General features: G+C 39.6%; 1 protein-coding gene and 1 long non-coding RNA gene across 7 annotated transcripts in view; one reads left to right on the top strand and one right to left on the bottom strand.

The window, feature by feature from the left end:
- Positions 1–15,874, top strand: part of LOC140453203 (uncharacterized) — a 128,610-nt gene that overhangs the window by 89,430 nt on the left and 23,306 nt on the right. The gene's annotated exons all lie outside the window — the stretch shown is intronic.
- cngb1a (cyclic nucleotide gated channel subunit beta 1a) overlaps positions 1–15,874 on the bottom strand; it is a 217,498-nt gene that overhangs the window by 81,257 nt on the left and 120,367 nt on the right. For all 6 annotated transcript variants that reach the window (XM_072547720.1, XM_072547719.1, XM_072547716.1 and 3 more), the window contains 2 exons: positions 15,271–15,441; positions 4,878–5,086 (listed from right to left, as the gene is read on the bottom strand). In XM_072547720.1, coding sequence (XP_072403821.1) covers positions 4,878–5,086; positions 15,271–15,441 — 380 coding nt within the window. The remainder of the gene's footprint in view (positions 1–4,877; positions 5,087–15,270; positions 15,442–15,874) is intronic.

Here is a 15,874-nt window from a genome sequence, read left to right on the forward strand (position 1 = left end):
AGAGTTGTTTTTCAGACTGGAGGCCTGTGTCTAGTGGAGTGCCACCAGGATTGGTGCTGGGTCCACTACTTTTTGTCATTTACATAAATGATTTGGATGTGAGCATAAGAGGTACAGTTAGTAAGTTTGCAGATGATACCAAAATTGGAGGAGTAGTGGACAACGAAGAGGGTTACCTCAGATTACAACAGGATCTTGACCAGATGGGCCAATGGGCTGAGAAGTGGCAGATGGAGTTTAATTCAGATAAATGCAAGGTGCTGCATTTTGGAAAAGTAAATCTTAGCAGGACTGAGACACTTAATGGTAAGGTCCTAGAGAGTGTTGCTGAACAAAGAGACCTTGGAGTCCAGGTTCATAGCTCCTTGAAGGTGGAGTCGCAGGTAGATAGGATATTGAAGAAGGTGTTTGGTATGCTTTCCTTTATTGGTCAGAGTATTGAGTACCGGAGTTGGGAGGTCATGTTGCGGCTATACAGGACATTGGTTAGGCCACTGTTGGAATATTGCGTGCAGTTCTGGTCTCCTTTCTATCGGAAAGATGTGAAACTTGAAAGGGTTCAGAAAAGATTTACAAGGATGTTGCCAGGGTTGGAGGATTTGAGCTATAGGGAGACGCTGAACAGGCTGGGGCTTTTTTCCCTGGAGCATCGGAGGCTGAGGGGTGACCTTATAGAGGTTTACAAAATTATGAGGGGCATGGATAGGGTAAATAGGCAAAGTATTTTCCCTGGGGCCGGGGAGTCCAGAACTAGAGGGCATAGGTTTAGGGTGAGAGGGGAAAGATATAAAAGAGACCTAAGGGGCAATTTTTTCACACAAAGGGCAGTACGGGTATGGAATGAGATGCCAGACGAAGTGATGGAGGCTGGTACAATTGCAACATTTAAGAGGCATTTAGATTGCTATATGAATAGGAAGGGTTTTGAGGGATATGGGCAGGAGGTACTAGATTGGGTTGGGATATCTGGTCGGCAGGGATGAGTTGGACCGACAGGTCTGTTTCTATGCTGTTCATCTCTATGACTCCATCTGAATTCTGAACTCACGAACTGAGGGACATTGTTGCTCATCATAATGTTTGGAATGCCATAATGAAGAAGTGTGTTTTCAGGCATTCTTAGTGTCAGTTGGTTTAATTTCTAGCAGTCAAAATAGTAGTCAACAGGGATAGATAACCAGTTCCTACAAAAGCATATTGGTCGATTTCAAGTTTCATCCAGCGTCTCTCTAGGATGTCATGCATTATAAGTAAGTGATTACCTTAGAATGCATTACAAGTATGGCACTGGCTGATTGGTCATGATTCGACAGTAGAACACTTCTTTCGCATTCCTCTGACTAGACTCAATTCCTTGATGGCCTGCATGGATGTGTTTCAGAACCTCAACTGTTGGGTATTATACCTCTATTTCCTTTGTACAAGCTAGCATCTTGGATTTTCATTTTATCTCTATGTGCCCAATACTGTCTCGTAGCAAAAGGTGTGTTCTTGATACTTTCAGGCCAGTTCTTCATGAATACTTCTTGCAGCACTTGGAAGTTACACCTTGTTGCATTTTCTTTTCTTTATTTCAGCAGTATTGCTTGTCTTTCAGATTCAAATGACTGCTGGTTTTGTGACTTTCCGTGCATGTTAAGCTGTTGTTTCTCATTGAATCTAGAAGATTTTGCACTCTGTTTTAGCATTTTAAACTTCCCTCATAAGCTACTCTGACAGCATATCAGCAATGCACATCTGTTTCCCTCACTTTTACATCATGTCTCAATGATATCTTTACAAGTAAGGTAATTTTCTTTGTTGGTGTTTTGGAACGAATAGAATTAGTCTGAAAGATGCTTTGATATGACATCTGGCTGTACTCCATTTTCATTTTAACTCTCCCTACCAGGTGTTAATTAAGCTGCAAAGATAACAGCCAGGCATTCTGAACACAGCATTGTTCGGTTTGTGTTAATGCCTGAATGGAAATGAGCTAGTTGTTGTTGCCGCATAGTGGTTGCTGCAAGTCCTGTCTTGCACTGTAAGGTGATTTCATCATTGATTCAAAGTACCACAGAATTGGATGTTATCATCAATAGTTCTTGTAATCAAAGCCGATAATTCTGCTGCCCAATATCATTGCACATTCTTAGCAGTGAGTTTGTATCGAGGTTCTCACTCTGATCATGAATTAGGCAAGAATTTTGCATTAAGAAATGTTTGCAATACATTTGTTAGTTACTGAATCTCAAGTACAGCTCTCATTTTGTCAGGATCCAGGTGAAGTCCTTTTCCAGTCAGTGCATGATCTATGTAATGGCCTTCAAGCATCTTTAATTGCATCTTTTTCCCAGATCTTCTATCTTGTTTTTCACACTGGGCTTGAGGGAAGCTGAAACTCTCTTCTGCAGCTACTAAGTTGGTATCGCACACTCATTTATTCTATGGTAATAATCACCAGGAAGATATACGAGACCTGCAAAAACATTTTGTTGTCTTCTAGGATTGGTTTGACACTGAATGGCTTAGTAGCCTGCCTGTATAATGCTGCAAATCTCTTCAGGCACATCAGTCCAAGCTTTGGAATTTCCTCAGTTGAGATGAGTAGATTTTGTTTAACCTCTGCTATCTGGAACACTACATCATCATTCTTCTCATTGCACCATTCATTTGTCCTCTTCAAATTAGTGCTGTTTTGTCATACAACTTTAATCGTACATTTGAGGGCTTCAAATGTCTTGAAGTACTTGTGTGAAGCACATCATGTTACATGAAGCACTAGTGTCTAATGAACACTTTACATTCATTTGATGCTCTCCTTCTGAACTCATCATTCTGACAGTCACCAAGTATTTATAAGCTTTCGACCTACAATTCCAACATGTTGTATGTTGTTAAGTATTTTCTCGGCATTATTGGTTGACGTCTCTCTGGCAGCCAACATTACAAGTTTACTTTGCTTCATTCCAGCTAAACAGCATGAAGAGTAATTCTGCTCACAATTACATTACCTTTCTCAAGCTAGATAGATTTCCTTTTCTTTTATATAGTGTCCTTCACAATATTTACATCCTGCCCTCTGACCTTTATCTTTCTGCTGGCTCTTCTGCAAATATTTCATTTTTTACAATATATTGTTCTCGTTCAATCTGAAACCTAGCACTGTATAATGCAAACCCTCATCTGTTCTCCCATTAATACTCTCTAGCTGATGATTGGCAGCCTCAGAGATTCTAAACATTTGCTGTATTTCTTAAGAGCGAGTTTATCCTCTCTCAGTAGGCAAGTTCTTTTGGCAGGATCTCTTATGCTTAAGACAATCCTATTTCTGATTAAATCATCTTTCCATTGTCCAAACTCTCAGGATTTGGTGAGTTATATCAATGCCATCACATACTGACAAATAGTCTCCCGTTCTGTTTCTGTTCAGATGTTGAACATAGGCTGTTCATATATATCATTAATAAAGGGTTCCAAGAATGTTTTCTAATCTTTCATAATCTTTCCTGTATGTCTACTCAGCTCCTTAGTGAGGCTTAGGATATAAAACATCTTGTAACACTTTCTCTAGCAATAAAAATGTTGTTTCTCTTCTTTGCTCATTCTTTTTATTTAATTTTGTAGCTATCTCAAAACTTTGTTACTGCAAGTAGAAAAGTTCCTGTTGTCTCTCATATCTTTTTATTTCCACAGCAGCTGGGACTGGAAAATCCAGAGGCAATCCAACCCACCTCGTATTTCAAAATTTCAGACTGTTTGTTTCAATTCTTCCTTGCTAACGTTTTACAGTAGCTGGATCTCTCTTGCAGCCCTGAAAATTCACTCAATCTCAGCTTCACACTTTTGACACCATGTTTCAAAATAATACGTTTGATGGCTCCCACAAACCAAAGTGAAAGCGATTTTAACAGAGAGAGAGATCACACAATGGCAAGGCTGCAAATACACTGTATAACGATATTTCTCTAAACAACAATCACTATTAAGGGACAACATATGCCAAGTACATCTGAATACAATGGGGTCACAATGCAGAAGATGACACAAACAGAGTAGATGCGGTGTGGCTGTCAGCCCACATTAAAGCTGGTTACGGTTAATGTAAGATAATTCAGACATTTTATTCAAAATTCCCAAATTTGTGAGCCCAAGAACCAAATTTGGACATGTACAAGACTCATGTCTGAAATGCTGAAACACCCAGTGCTGAAAATAAAAACAATCAAAGCCCAGTATGATTAAAACAGTGACATCTCATGAAAGTGAAGAGATTCAAATTTTAGATTTCATTATCACATGTAGACAAGTACAGAAGTATGGGACTACAGTGAAAAGTGTATAATGTCACCATCCATGGTGCCACCTTAGGCACCAAGGTACCTAGTTATGCACAATTTACTTCTTGTAATAATGCTAGATTTTTCATGTTTGCAGTAGTTCAAGGTCACTTTAAATCTATGTAATTTACGTACAATGGGTGGAACTTTTATCTCCAAGTGGCAAACCAGCTTTTGTGATCTGGCCATCTTGATAAGCCAAATGAAATAAATGTCAAGTGGAGTATAAAAATATTGTTTAATGTTAAAGTGACAATATACTCCCATAAGCCTCAATAAAATCTAATAGTATGCATTAATGTACTCAAATGAAAAAATTGATTATTGGAATATATATTCAGAAATTGCTTGTCATCCTTGCTACCTGAAAGGAGGCAAAATTGCAGTCAAAATGTTAGAAACAATGATGTGTGATACAGATTGAAGAACTACAGGGGTTTGTGCTAATGGTGTTCATGAGAATACAAATTGCTTTTAGAGGCAACACATGGTAGAGAGCAAACACTGCATGAACAATGTTTATTAATTACTGTGGATGAAATTAAAGTGAATACTCACTATAATGTCTCCTCCTTGAACAAACTGAAGACGAGACTGGAAAAAAGCCATATCTATCACGTAAATCAGATCACAGAAATAATCCATCAACAGCCACAGGTGGACATTATCAGGTGTTTGATAAGGAAAAGTACAACGCACAGGGATTAACCAGACATTCCAATTCCAGGCGAAGACCACAATGGATAACCACAGCACATACATTGGATCTATTACAGGAGAAAACAATAACTGTGCTTTACATCGATTTATATATACAATACAGATAAAGTCAATATTGCATCATTCTGTACAGTTTAAATAGCAGTAAAATTCAATTGTAGCTGATTACTAGACAGAGCAATGTAACCCTAATTGGCCAAGTTCAGCAAGTTCTAAATCAACAAAAATTGGCAAGTTAATTTTAATTTATCAATATAGTAGTACAAAGGTTCTGATCACAACATATTAGCAGTATGCTTTGTAACTATACAGAAAGGTGCATATGGGTGTGATACAGGGATGAATGTCAGGTGATATTATAAAGACAGGGTATATTTAATGTATAAGAGGTCGATACTGCTGAGAGCTTTGGAAATAAAGTAAATACAATACAGCATTTAGTTCAAATTCATTATTTAAAACACAGATGTGTCAATGTTTTGGAATATTGCATTGAATGATTTTGCATTGCCCTCAAATGATAATAATGAACCTGGATGGACCAACAAGAACCAACACCATTCCCAACGCAGTGTTTAATATCTGCAATGCTAATGTTAGACAAATATAACCTAACAAGTCACCAACGGATGAGTATTTACCTGGCAGGAGCAAGGAGTATTGCCAGTGGAGGAATGCCTGCTAGCCAACTACACTTTACATCACAGGCTTCAGTCTCAAGAAGATATCAAAGTGAAAAAGAAGTTGGTGACATGAACTTCAAAGCAATATCAGTTGCATATGAGCAGACCTTGCAAGTTTGAAATGGAAACTTATCAGATTGTCGGCAGACCGTAAATTTTTTTAAAAATGCAAATGTGATTTTACTGTGCAGTGAATCTTGTCATTGAACGATGGGGTCTTGTTAGCTGTCAACATAAAGATAAGGTTAAAATCTGAATTAAACCAACAGTCAAATCTCCAAGCAGTTTTTCAGCAAGTCAGGTGGAGTGTGTCAGATATTAGTGATGCTGCACAGATTGCTTTTAGATAAGTAGGTAACTAAAACTTTGGTCTACTGATGGCTCAATTGCCCTTGATGGATAACAAACATATAGACAAGGCAAGTTGTAAATTGGATTACCAGTCTTTGCTGAGTTCGGCTGTTCAACAGTTGAACTTTCTCCCTTTGATCACAAGTATCCACAATTTAGGAAGGAGGGGAAGAGAAACAACCTTTTCTTTGCAGATAATGATGGAAGATGTGAGAAATTGACTTTTACATAAACAGGATGGAATCTGAGGTCTACTTTGCAATTGATCTGTAAGTCTGCGCTTAGAATTATTCAAGTAAAACCAACAACATAATGGAAGACTTCCTGCTATCACTGTTTTATGGCTGCTTAATCTATACACAGCTGTTAATCAGTGTAGAAAATGTGTTGCTGGAAAAGCGCAGCAGGTCAGGCAGCATCCAAGGAGCAGGAGAATCGATGTTTCGGGCATGAGCCCTGAAGAAGGGCTCATGCCCGAAACATCGATTCTCCTGCTCCTTGGATGCTGCTTGACCTGCTGCCCTTTTCCAACAACACATTTTCAGCTCTGATCTCCAGCATCTGCAGTCCTCACTTTCTCCTGTTAATCAGTGTATCAAATGTGTTTACACTGACCTTCGAGCCTTAATATAAATACAGAGCCAGAACGCTGCTGCACTTGAGAGACCCCCAGCAACGAAAACAGCTCTGCCACAGTCAATAGTGTCTTGGATTAGGAGTTAGACTGTAAGAAGTAGAAATAGGCTATTTGTCCCATTTAGTCTGCTTTGTCATTCAATGAGATTATGTTTGATTTGATAATCCTCAACCCCACTTTCCTGCCTTATTCCCATAACACTTGATTCCCTTACTAATCAAACATCTGTCTACCTCAGCCTTAAATGTACTTAGCAACCCAGCCTCAATAGCTCCCTACAGTAAAGAATTCCATAGATTCCCTATTCTCTGACATAAATAATCCTCCACATCTCTGTTTTATTTTGAGATTATGTCCTCTGGTCCCTGACTCTCCCATAAAAGGAAACAATCTTCCTGTATCCACCATATCAAGTCCCATAAGAATATTATGTATTTCAGCTTCCATGGTTCTAAAATGAGTACAAGCTCAATCTACTCAACCTCTCCTCATAGGATAATCTGTCCATACTCAGAATCAAACTAATCAAGTTTCTTTGGACTATATCTTTCTATATCTTCCCTTCAATAAGGGGACCAGAACTGTTCACAGTATTCCAGCAATGGTCTGACCACTGTCGAGTATAGTTTTAGCAAGACCTCCTTACTTTCATGCTCCATTCTCTTTGAAATAAAGGCTACCAATTCATTTGGATGCAATCTTTTTGTAATTCATGCATGAGGAGCTCAAATCCACCTGTGCTGCAGCTTTCTGCATACTTCCTTCTTTTAAATATTATTTAGCTCCTCTATTCTTCATACCAAAGGGCAGGTGGATTAAAAATGGGATAAGCTCTATTTCAGTGTGAGAATATCCTGTGCCTGATTGGGCAGCACATTAACTTTGAATTGTCTGTTTATCTTCATTATTGGGTTGTGCACAAAATGTCCTGCTGCCTGGATACATGCCCTACATGAAGTCCAGCTTTGTGTGAGACTAATATTGGGTAAAGGTGGTCTGTAACTGTTAGCGCCAACCTATACATCTTAAATGGGAAGTGGATTATGGCTACAGCACTGTCTCAAAATATCTGGGAAAATACTTTCTTTTAATTTGTTCATAGGATATGGAGTGTTTCTGATGAGTCTGGCATTCATTGCCCATTCCTAGCTACCTTTGAGAAAATGATAGTGAGTTGTCCTCGTGAACTACTGCCGTCCATATGGTGCAGGTACACCTTCAATGCTTTTTAGAAGGAAGTTCGAGGTTTGATCCAGTGACAGTGAAGGAATGGCGATATAGTTTCAAGTCACAATGGTGTCTGACTTTAAGAAAATCTTGCAGATTATGGTGTTCCCACCTGCAGCCTTTGTTCTTCTAGATGGTTGTGGGTTTGGTTGGTGCTGCTGAGGAAACCTTGTTGAGTTCCTTCTGTTCATTTTGTAGACAGTTTACACTTCAGCTACTTTGTATTGGTGGTGGAGAAAGTGAATATTTGAAGAGATGGGTGCCTTTGGCCTGGATGATGTCAAGGTTTTGTGTTTTGTTGAATCTACACTAATCCAGGTAGGTGGAGTGTTCTTCAACACACATACCAGAGGTGAGTAACTACAGAATTCTTAGCCTTTTGACATGTTCTTGTAGCGAAGTATTTATGTTGTTAGTCCAGTCAATAATAACCCCACTGTATTAATAGCAGTGGAATTCAGTGAGCCTGTCCAACCCAAGGTACAGAACATGCTTAGGGATGAGGATTGTGATATCTGGGAAATTGTCGGTTAGGTATGATTTGGTTACAGTGACTCTACTAGGCTGTCGCTTGACTAGTCTGTAGGACAGCTGACCCAAACTTGGCAAAGTAAAACTTCTAGATATTGGCAAGGAGGGTTGACAGGGTTGTCAGGCTGTACTTATCATTATCATTTCTGGTGCCTACATCAATGTTCAGAGGGTCCTTCCAATATCATTCCTTTTAGACTTTGCAGCAGTTTGATACAACTGAGTGGATTGCTAGGCCATTTCAGAGGACATTTAAGAGCCAACCACATTGCTGTGATCTGGAATCACATATTAGCTGGAATAGGAAAGGACAGGAGATTTCCTTCGGCAAAGGGCATTAATAAACAGATTGGTTTTTATGACAATCGGCAATGGTTTCGCTGTAAAAACTAATGAGACTAGCATTTAATTCTAGATCCATTAATTTATTTTAAATTCAACCAGCTGCTGTGGTGAAATCTGAACCATGTCACAGAGCAGTCACATTACTATTCTGGGCAGCACGGCAGCTCAGTGGTTAGCACTGCTGCTTCACAGCGCCAGGGTCCCGGGTTTGATTTCCGCTTCAGGCAACTGTCTGTGTGGAGTTTTCAAATTCTCCCTGTGACTGTGTGGATTTCTTCTGGGTTTCCTCCCACAATCCAAAGATATGCAGGTTAGGTGAATTGGCTCTGCTAAATTTCCATAATGTTAAGTGCATTAGTCAGGGGTCAATGTAGGGGAATGGGTCTGGGTGGATTACTCTTTGGAGGGTCGGTGTGGACTTGAAGGGCCTATTTCCACACTGTAGGGAATCTAATCTAATCTAGTCCAGTTACATACCACTATGTGATAGTCTTCCCCCTTACATGCCTTGTGGACATGCCCTGGATTTCATGAATCAAACTGCAAAGGTGAGGGCAAATAGCTCTACAATAACTCTACCATGTGAGAGCTCAAGGCTAAGGGAGTAAACCTTGACAAAACAGACAGATATGTAAATCTGTCATCTCTCCAGCAACCCCTGCAACCAAACCAGTGCCAAACATAACATTTTGCTTTCCTTTCAATCTACGTCACTGCAGGCCAAATATGAGAAAACCCAGATAATGGTGAAGTGGTGTTTTGATGATAAGTGACTGTGGTATGTCTGAAGTGACAATGCAGAATTGTGAAACAGCATCACAGATTTATAAACTAAGATTTACCCAAGTATTGAGTATAGGAGTTGGGAGGTCATGTTGCGGCTGTACAGGACTTTGGTTCGGCAAATTTTGGAGTATTGCATGCACTTCTGGTCTCCTTCCTATCAGAAGGATGTTGTGAAACTTGAAAGGGTTCAGAAAAGATTTATAAGGATGTTGCCAGGGTTGGAGGATTTGAACTTTAGGGAGATGCTGAATAGGTTGGGGCTGTTTTCCCTGAAGAATTGGAGGCTGAGGGGTGACCTTATAGAGGTTTATAAAATCATGAGGGGCATGGATAGGGAAAATAGACAAAGTCTTTTCCCTGGGGTGGGGGAGTCCAGAACTGGAGGTAATAGGTTTAGGGTGAGTTAGGAAAGATATAAAAGGGACCTAAGGGGCAACGTTTTCACACACAGGGTGTGAATATATGGAATGAGCTGCCAGAAGAAGTGGTGGAGGCTGGTACAATTGCAACGTTTAAAAGGCATCTGGGTGGGTGCATGAATAGGAAGGGTTTAGAGTGTTATGGGCCAAGTGCTGGCAAATGGGACTAGATTATGTTGGGATATCTGGTCAGCACAGATGGGTTAGACCAAAGGGTCTGTTTCCAGGCTGTACATCTCTATGACTCTGACTCTAATTGCCTAGACATTTCCTTCTTTCCAAGGTTCATTCTATACTAAAACTCATCACTTTCTCAGGTAGCTTCTTCATGGCATGCTTTAAAAACTGTTGCTTACTCTTTTTCTTGCGCTGAGATTGTTTTGCACAAGATGCATGAAAACACTGATTGGAACAAAGCATTTTGCTTCTTGTGTTATGTCAAGCACTCACTAAGTAGTAATTGCACAATTTGGATGTGCCAGTGTTGGACTGGGGTGGACAAATTTAAGAATCACACAACACCAGGTTATAGTCCAACAGGTTTGTTTAGAGGCACTAGCTTTCGAAGTGCTGCTTCTTCATCAGGTGGTTGTGGAGCAGAATCATATGACACAGAATTATAGCAACAGGATTGCAGTATCATGGAATGTAATATTAAACAAATTTAGCTTGAGTCTTTCATCTTTTAGAATGATCACATTAGTTTTGGTTCCTTCATATGTAAATCCTAGAACATTTTCAAGTTACATTCTCAAGATAGCTTTTAACAATTGAGGGGCATGGATAGGGAAGCTCAGATAATGTATTGAAGGTATGAAGTTAAACTCTGTCTGTGTCCCAATGTTAGGTCAGACTGATTCTATCTACATACAGAGGGAGTGTAATGGAGTGTGTGAGTATATAGTGCAGTGGGGTCACCTGTAGTGCAAAATGAACCCAAGGTCCCAGTTGAGGCCATTCCCATGGGGACCGAACTTGGCTATCAGCCTCTGCTCGGCCACTTTGTGAAGTTGTCTGTCCCAAAGTCTGCCCTGGATAATGATCACCCAAAGGTCTGAGGCCGAATGTCCCGGACCACTGAAGTGTTCCTTGACTGGGATAGAACACTCCTGGCTAGTGATTGTTTTGCGGTGTCCATTCATCTGTTGCTGCATGTCCTGAACACTTCAGCAGTCTCGGACATTCGGTCTTGGAGCTTTGGGTGACCATCCTCCAAGGCAGACTCCGGGACAGGCAACATCACAAAGTGGCCGAGCAGAGGCTGATAGCCAAGTTCGGTACTCATGGGGATGGCCCCAAGTGGGACCTTGGGATAACGTTACACTACAGGTGACCCCACTGCACTGTACACTCACACACACAGCGCGCGCGTACACACACACGCACAGACCCTCTCTCTATTCACAGGCTCTCTCGCATACACTCACACATATAACCCCCACACTTTCATCCACACACGCACCATCTCACAGACTTATACCCCATTACACTCACACACACTCTCTCACACAGACACTCACACCCCCATACACACACCCACATGGTCAAATTCACTTGATCTCCCCTGCACATACACACACACACAAATTTGTAGGGTGAAATTATACTTGCAGAATTATTTTATTTTGCTCAAAAACTGCATAAATCCATGTAAAATTATGTAAATCCCACTTTAGAAGTAGAATCAGTCTGACCTAACATTGGGATACAGGCAGACTTTAATTTCACACCTTCAATGCATTATCTGAACTGAGATGGCACCTATTGTTAAAAGCTATATTGAGAACTTTAAAAAAGTTCTGGGATTTACATATGAAGGAACTGAAACTAATATGATCACTCTAAAAGATGAAAGACTCAAGCTAAATTTGCTTAATATTACATTTCATGACACTGCAATCCTGTTGCTATAATTCTGTGTCATGTGATTCTGCTCCACAACCACCCGATGAAGAAACAGCGCTTTTAAAGCTAGTGCCTCCAAATAAATTGTTGGACTATAACCTATTGGTGTGTGATTTTTTAACTTAGTAATTGCACAGTCTATATCCTGACTAAGTTGTCAATAAATTGCTCTGTCAAGCATTTCTAACTAAGGTCTCTCCCCACTGCTGCAAATATACATTTTCTGCTGGATATAGCACAGTTTAGGTACATAATCATGTTATTATATAACTATTATAATTATGTCTTCTCTATATTTTCATAGAACTGCATCAATTTAATATGCTTCAATCCCCATTCAGAACAGCACTTTCTCTTGCACTGATGCATTATTTATATCTTTACAATCTTATTACTTTATGTGAATGTGATGGTTAGTGTCAACTTGTGGGGATTTTTGTGTCATGGATTTGTGTTCACTTATAACTTGATTAAGCTTAGCTTCTTTATGGCCCGTACAGCCTTGAAAGAAAGGAAACTTTATTCCAATTAGTCTGTGTGATCTGAAATGCAAGCCATGGAAACACAAGAGAGTGTCCTTACATGACATTACATGACAATGATCTGTTCCATTCTGGTATCATTGGAATCTGCTAAAGTCACAGCAAGGACAATGTGTTTATTTGAATCATTAAAAGAGAATATCACATTTTTTTGCCTCATTGCAGCACAGAATCACACTAAATACATTAATATAAAATTAAAATATATAATATAAAAACCAAACAACACTAGGTTATAGTTCTTAAATTTATTTAGATTGATTCTTTCATCTTTTAGAATGGGATATGGTGGTTTAGGTTCTTTAATATGTAAATCCCAGAATTACATTTTCAACATCACCTTACCACCATATCCCATTCTCAAATATGAAAAACTTAATCTAATTTTGTTTAAGAACTATAACCTGGTGTTGTGTGATTTTTAACTAAAGTTGTTTAAAATATCATTACAAGTTCATGACACTGTAACCCTTTTGCTATAAATTCTGTGTCATATGCTCATGTTCCACAACCACCTGTGAAGAGGCAGTGCCTTGAAAGCTAGTGCTTCCAAATAAACCTGTTGGACTATAACCTGGTGTTGTGTGATTTTTAACTTTATCCACCCCAGTCCAATACCGACACCTCCACATCAACATTAAAATTATATAAATAGGAGTATGGTAAAATATAAAAATTGTGATTCATGGAAGTCACAGCTAATCTTTCCCCACACTGCTCTTTAACACTGATGTGATGAGATTCAGCCAATTAATTATTGGTCATAGTACTTGTTGCTTGAATTTGTTATTGTTGACTTTTTTTTTAAAATCACTGAGCAAGACTGTGAATTAGTTACAATCAGCATTAAATAAACCATGTATTGTTGACTAGTTATTGCTCAAATAAAATCTCACAAATTAGGTCCTACTTAGGTTACCTTTTATTAGACAACATTTTGATGTTCCTATTTAGCCGTGTTTTTTCAAAATTAAGCTCCTATTATTAAGGCATTTGCACCTGTCTGTCGCCAAAGTGCCAGGTGGATGATTGATCTTGGCATTCTTCTGAGGACCTAAGCGTCACAAGTAATACAGCAAATTTGATTCATTGCACATCTGCTAAGGAATGGGTGAACACATTGGATATAATAAAGACTGTGGGTTCTGACAATACTCCATCTGATACTTATTATTGTTCCCTCAATCCAAGCTGTTCCAATGCAGCCACAGTACTGGCATTTACCCAAATCACTCAGGTATGTCCTGTTCTCAAACACCAAGACAATTCCAATCTAGCTAATTACTACTCCATCAATCTACTCTCAATCTTTCGCAAAATAATGGAAGGTGTTGTGTAAAGTGCTACTAAGCAGCACTAACTCTGCAACAACCATGGAGATGTTGCAAGCCAATATTTGAGTCCAAATGATTCTTCATCAGATGACTCTTGCATCTGAAGAGTAATATAGACTCGAAATATTAGCTTACTTTCTCTCCATGGATGCTGTCTGACCCACTGTGATCTCCAGCATTTTTTGTTTTCAGTACAGATTCCGGCATCTGCAGTGATTTGCTCTTACTAACTCTGCAACAGTGTGTTCATGGATGTTCAGTTTGGGTTCCAACAAAGCATCTCAGCACTTGACCCAATTAGTGTTACAAATATGAAGTTTGTTGGGTTTTTAAAATTTAGGATGAAATGGAGAAATTGAGGTCATGACCTGTTCTGAATTCTGCATAACAACAAGATAGGTGGCTTAGTTGTTAAAGACGGCCCAGGGTGTCATACTGGGAAGAAGATGAGAAACAATGACCAGAGCATCTATGCTGACAATGAATCTCTCAGTCTCACAGAAGGAATGAGAACTGTCAGGTTTTTAAAATGATTATTATTTAACTTGTCTATTTAATAGTGTGGTTTTAAGAGCAGGTTAAAGATTGGGAATTCTGTGATAACATTCTGACTCCTCAAAGCCTACCAATTACGTGCAAAGCACAGGTCAGGAGTGCAATCAAATACAATCCAGTTACCTGCATGAGTGCAGCTACAAACAATGCAAGAAACACAACACCACTCAGGACAATGCAACTGTTTTGATTGCCATCCCATCCAGGACGTTAAATAGGTGCTCCCTCCACTCCTGGTGTATATGTTCCATTGACAGCACCTTCCAACCTGTGACCTCCACCGTCTGGAAGGACGAAGGAGCTACTACAAAATACCAATCCCTGCTGGTTCCTTTCCACACAACACACCATCTTGAATTGCATAATAATGATTCTATTTCTGGGTCACAATTTTTGAACTTCCTCCTTAACAGCTTTGTGGGTGTTCCTACATTGCAAGGACTGCAGCAATTCAAGATGGCTGCTCACCAGTTCCAAGATCAATACAGGTTGAGCAATGAATGTTGGACTTGCATGAACAAAAACAACACACAAATTGACTGCTGCTGCTCAGACTGTTTCCCATTGACTCCTTAACTCTCAGACATATGCATTTTCACTTGTGACTGTTGAACATTTTTTCCAGAGACAAGGTTCCAATGAATACCTAGTGCTCAGGCTACTTTTCAATGACCAATCTTTTGTTAACTGTTTGCTACTCAGATCAGTTTCCACCGAGCTAAGACAATTGGTACCTGCTAACTAATCTGATCCATTAAAAGCCCACTGACCAATTACTGCCCATTAAGTTCTGTTTGGTTTCAATCCTGTTAATCTTATTGATCCTAGTGCTGCTTGGTTGGTGCTGAGACCAGTCATGGTTCACACCAGCATTGTTTCAAATATTACTTTCAAAGATTGTTCCAATTAAACCTACTGCTGAAGGGATCAACGCTGGATGGAAACCCCAGTCCTCTAATCCGTCTGATCCAAGGTTGAGTTTTAAACCGGCAGCACATCATTTCACAGTAGTGTTCTTCGTCCTCTTCCTTTTCTTCCTCTGGGGGAGGAGGTGGAGCAGGGGCTTCCACAGCCTTCTTGGTTGGTGCTGTGGTATAAAGTAAATGAATGGTCAGATTTGTTTGTGAGCAAGTTAAAAAGATTTGAGCCACCTAATGGAGCAGATTAATAAAAATGACATGCATTTCTATATTATCTGAGGACACAGGAAGTCACAGTTCATGTCACAGCCAGCTAAGAACTTTAAAATGTTGCCACTATTTCAATGCAGAAAATATTATAGTAAAGAATAACAATGATATTCTCCCCCACTGCCAGAATGGGCAGTTTTACTTATCCTTCAGATCTGATATTGATTCACAGGACAGACAGAAATTCAACTTCAGCTTATATCCACTTCCTGGGAGGATGTGCCAGGAGTGTCTAGGTGAGGTTTAGGCAACAGAAAGGAGACTTGTTTTTTTCTATTAGTCTGGCCAGGCTTGGGACCTGAGACACTTGAGAGAAGAGTCTATTAACCC

This window comes from Chiloscyllium punctatum, chromosome 26 (assembly GCF_047496795.1).
Source record: "Chiloscyllium punctatum isolate Juve2018m chromosome 26, sChiPun1.3, whole genome shotgun sequence".
In the NCBI taxonomy this organism is placed as follows: domain Eukaryota; kingdom Metazoa; phylum Chordata; class Chondrichthyes; order Orectolobiformes; family Hemiscylliidae; genus Chiloscyllium; species Chiloscyllium punctatum.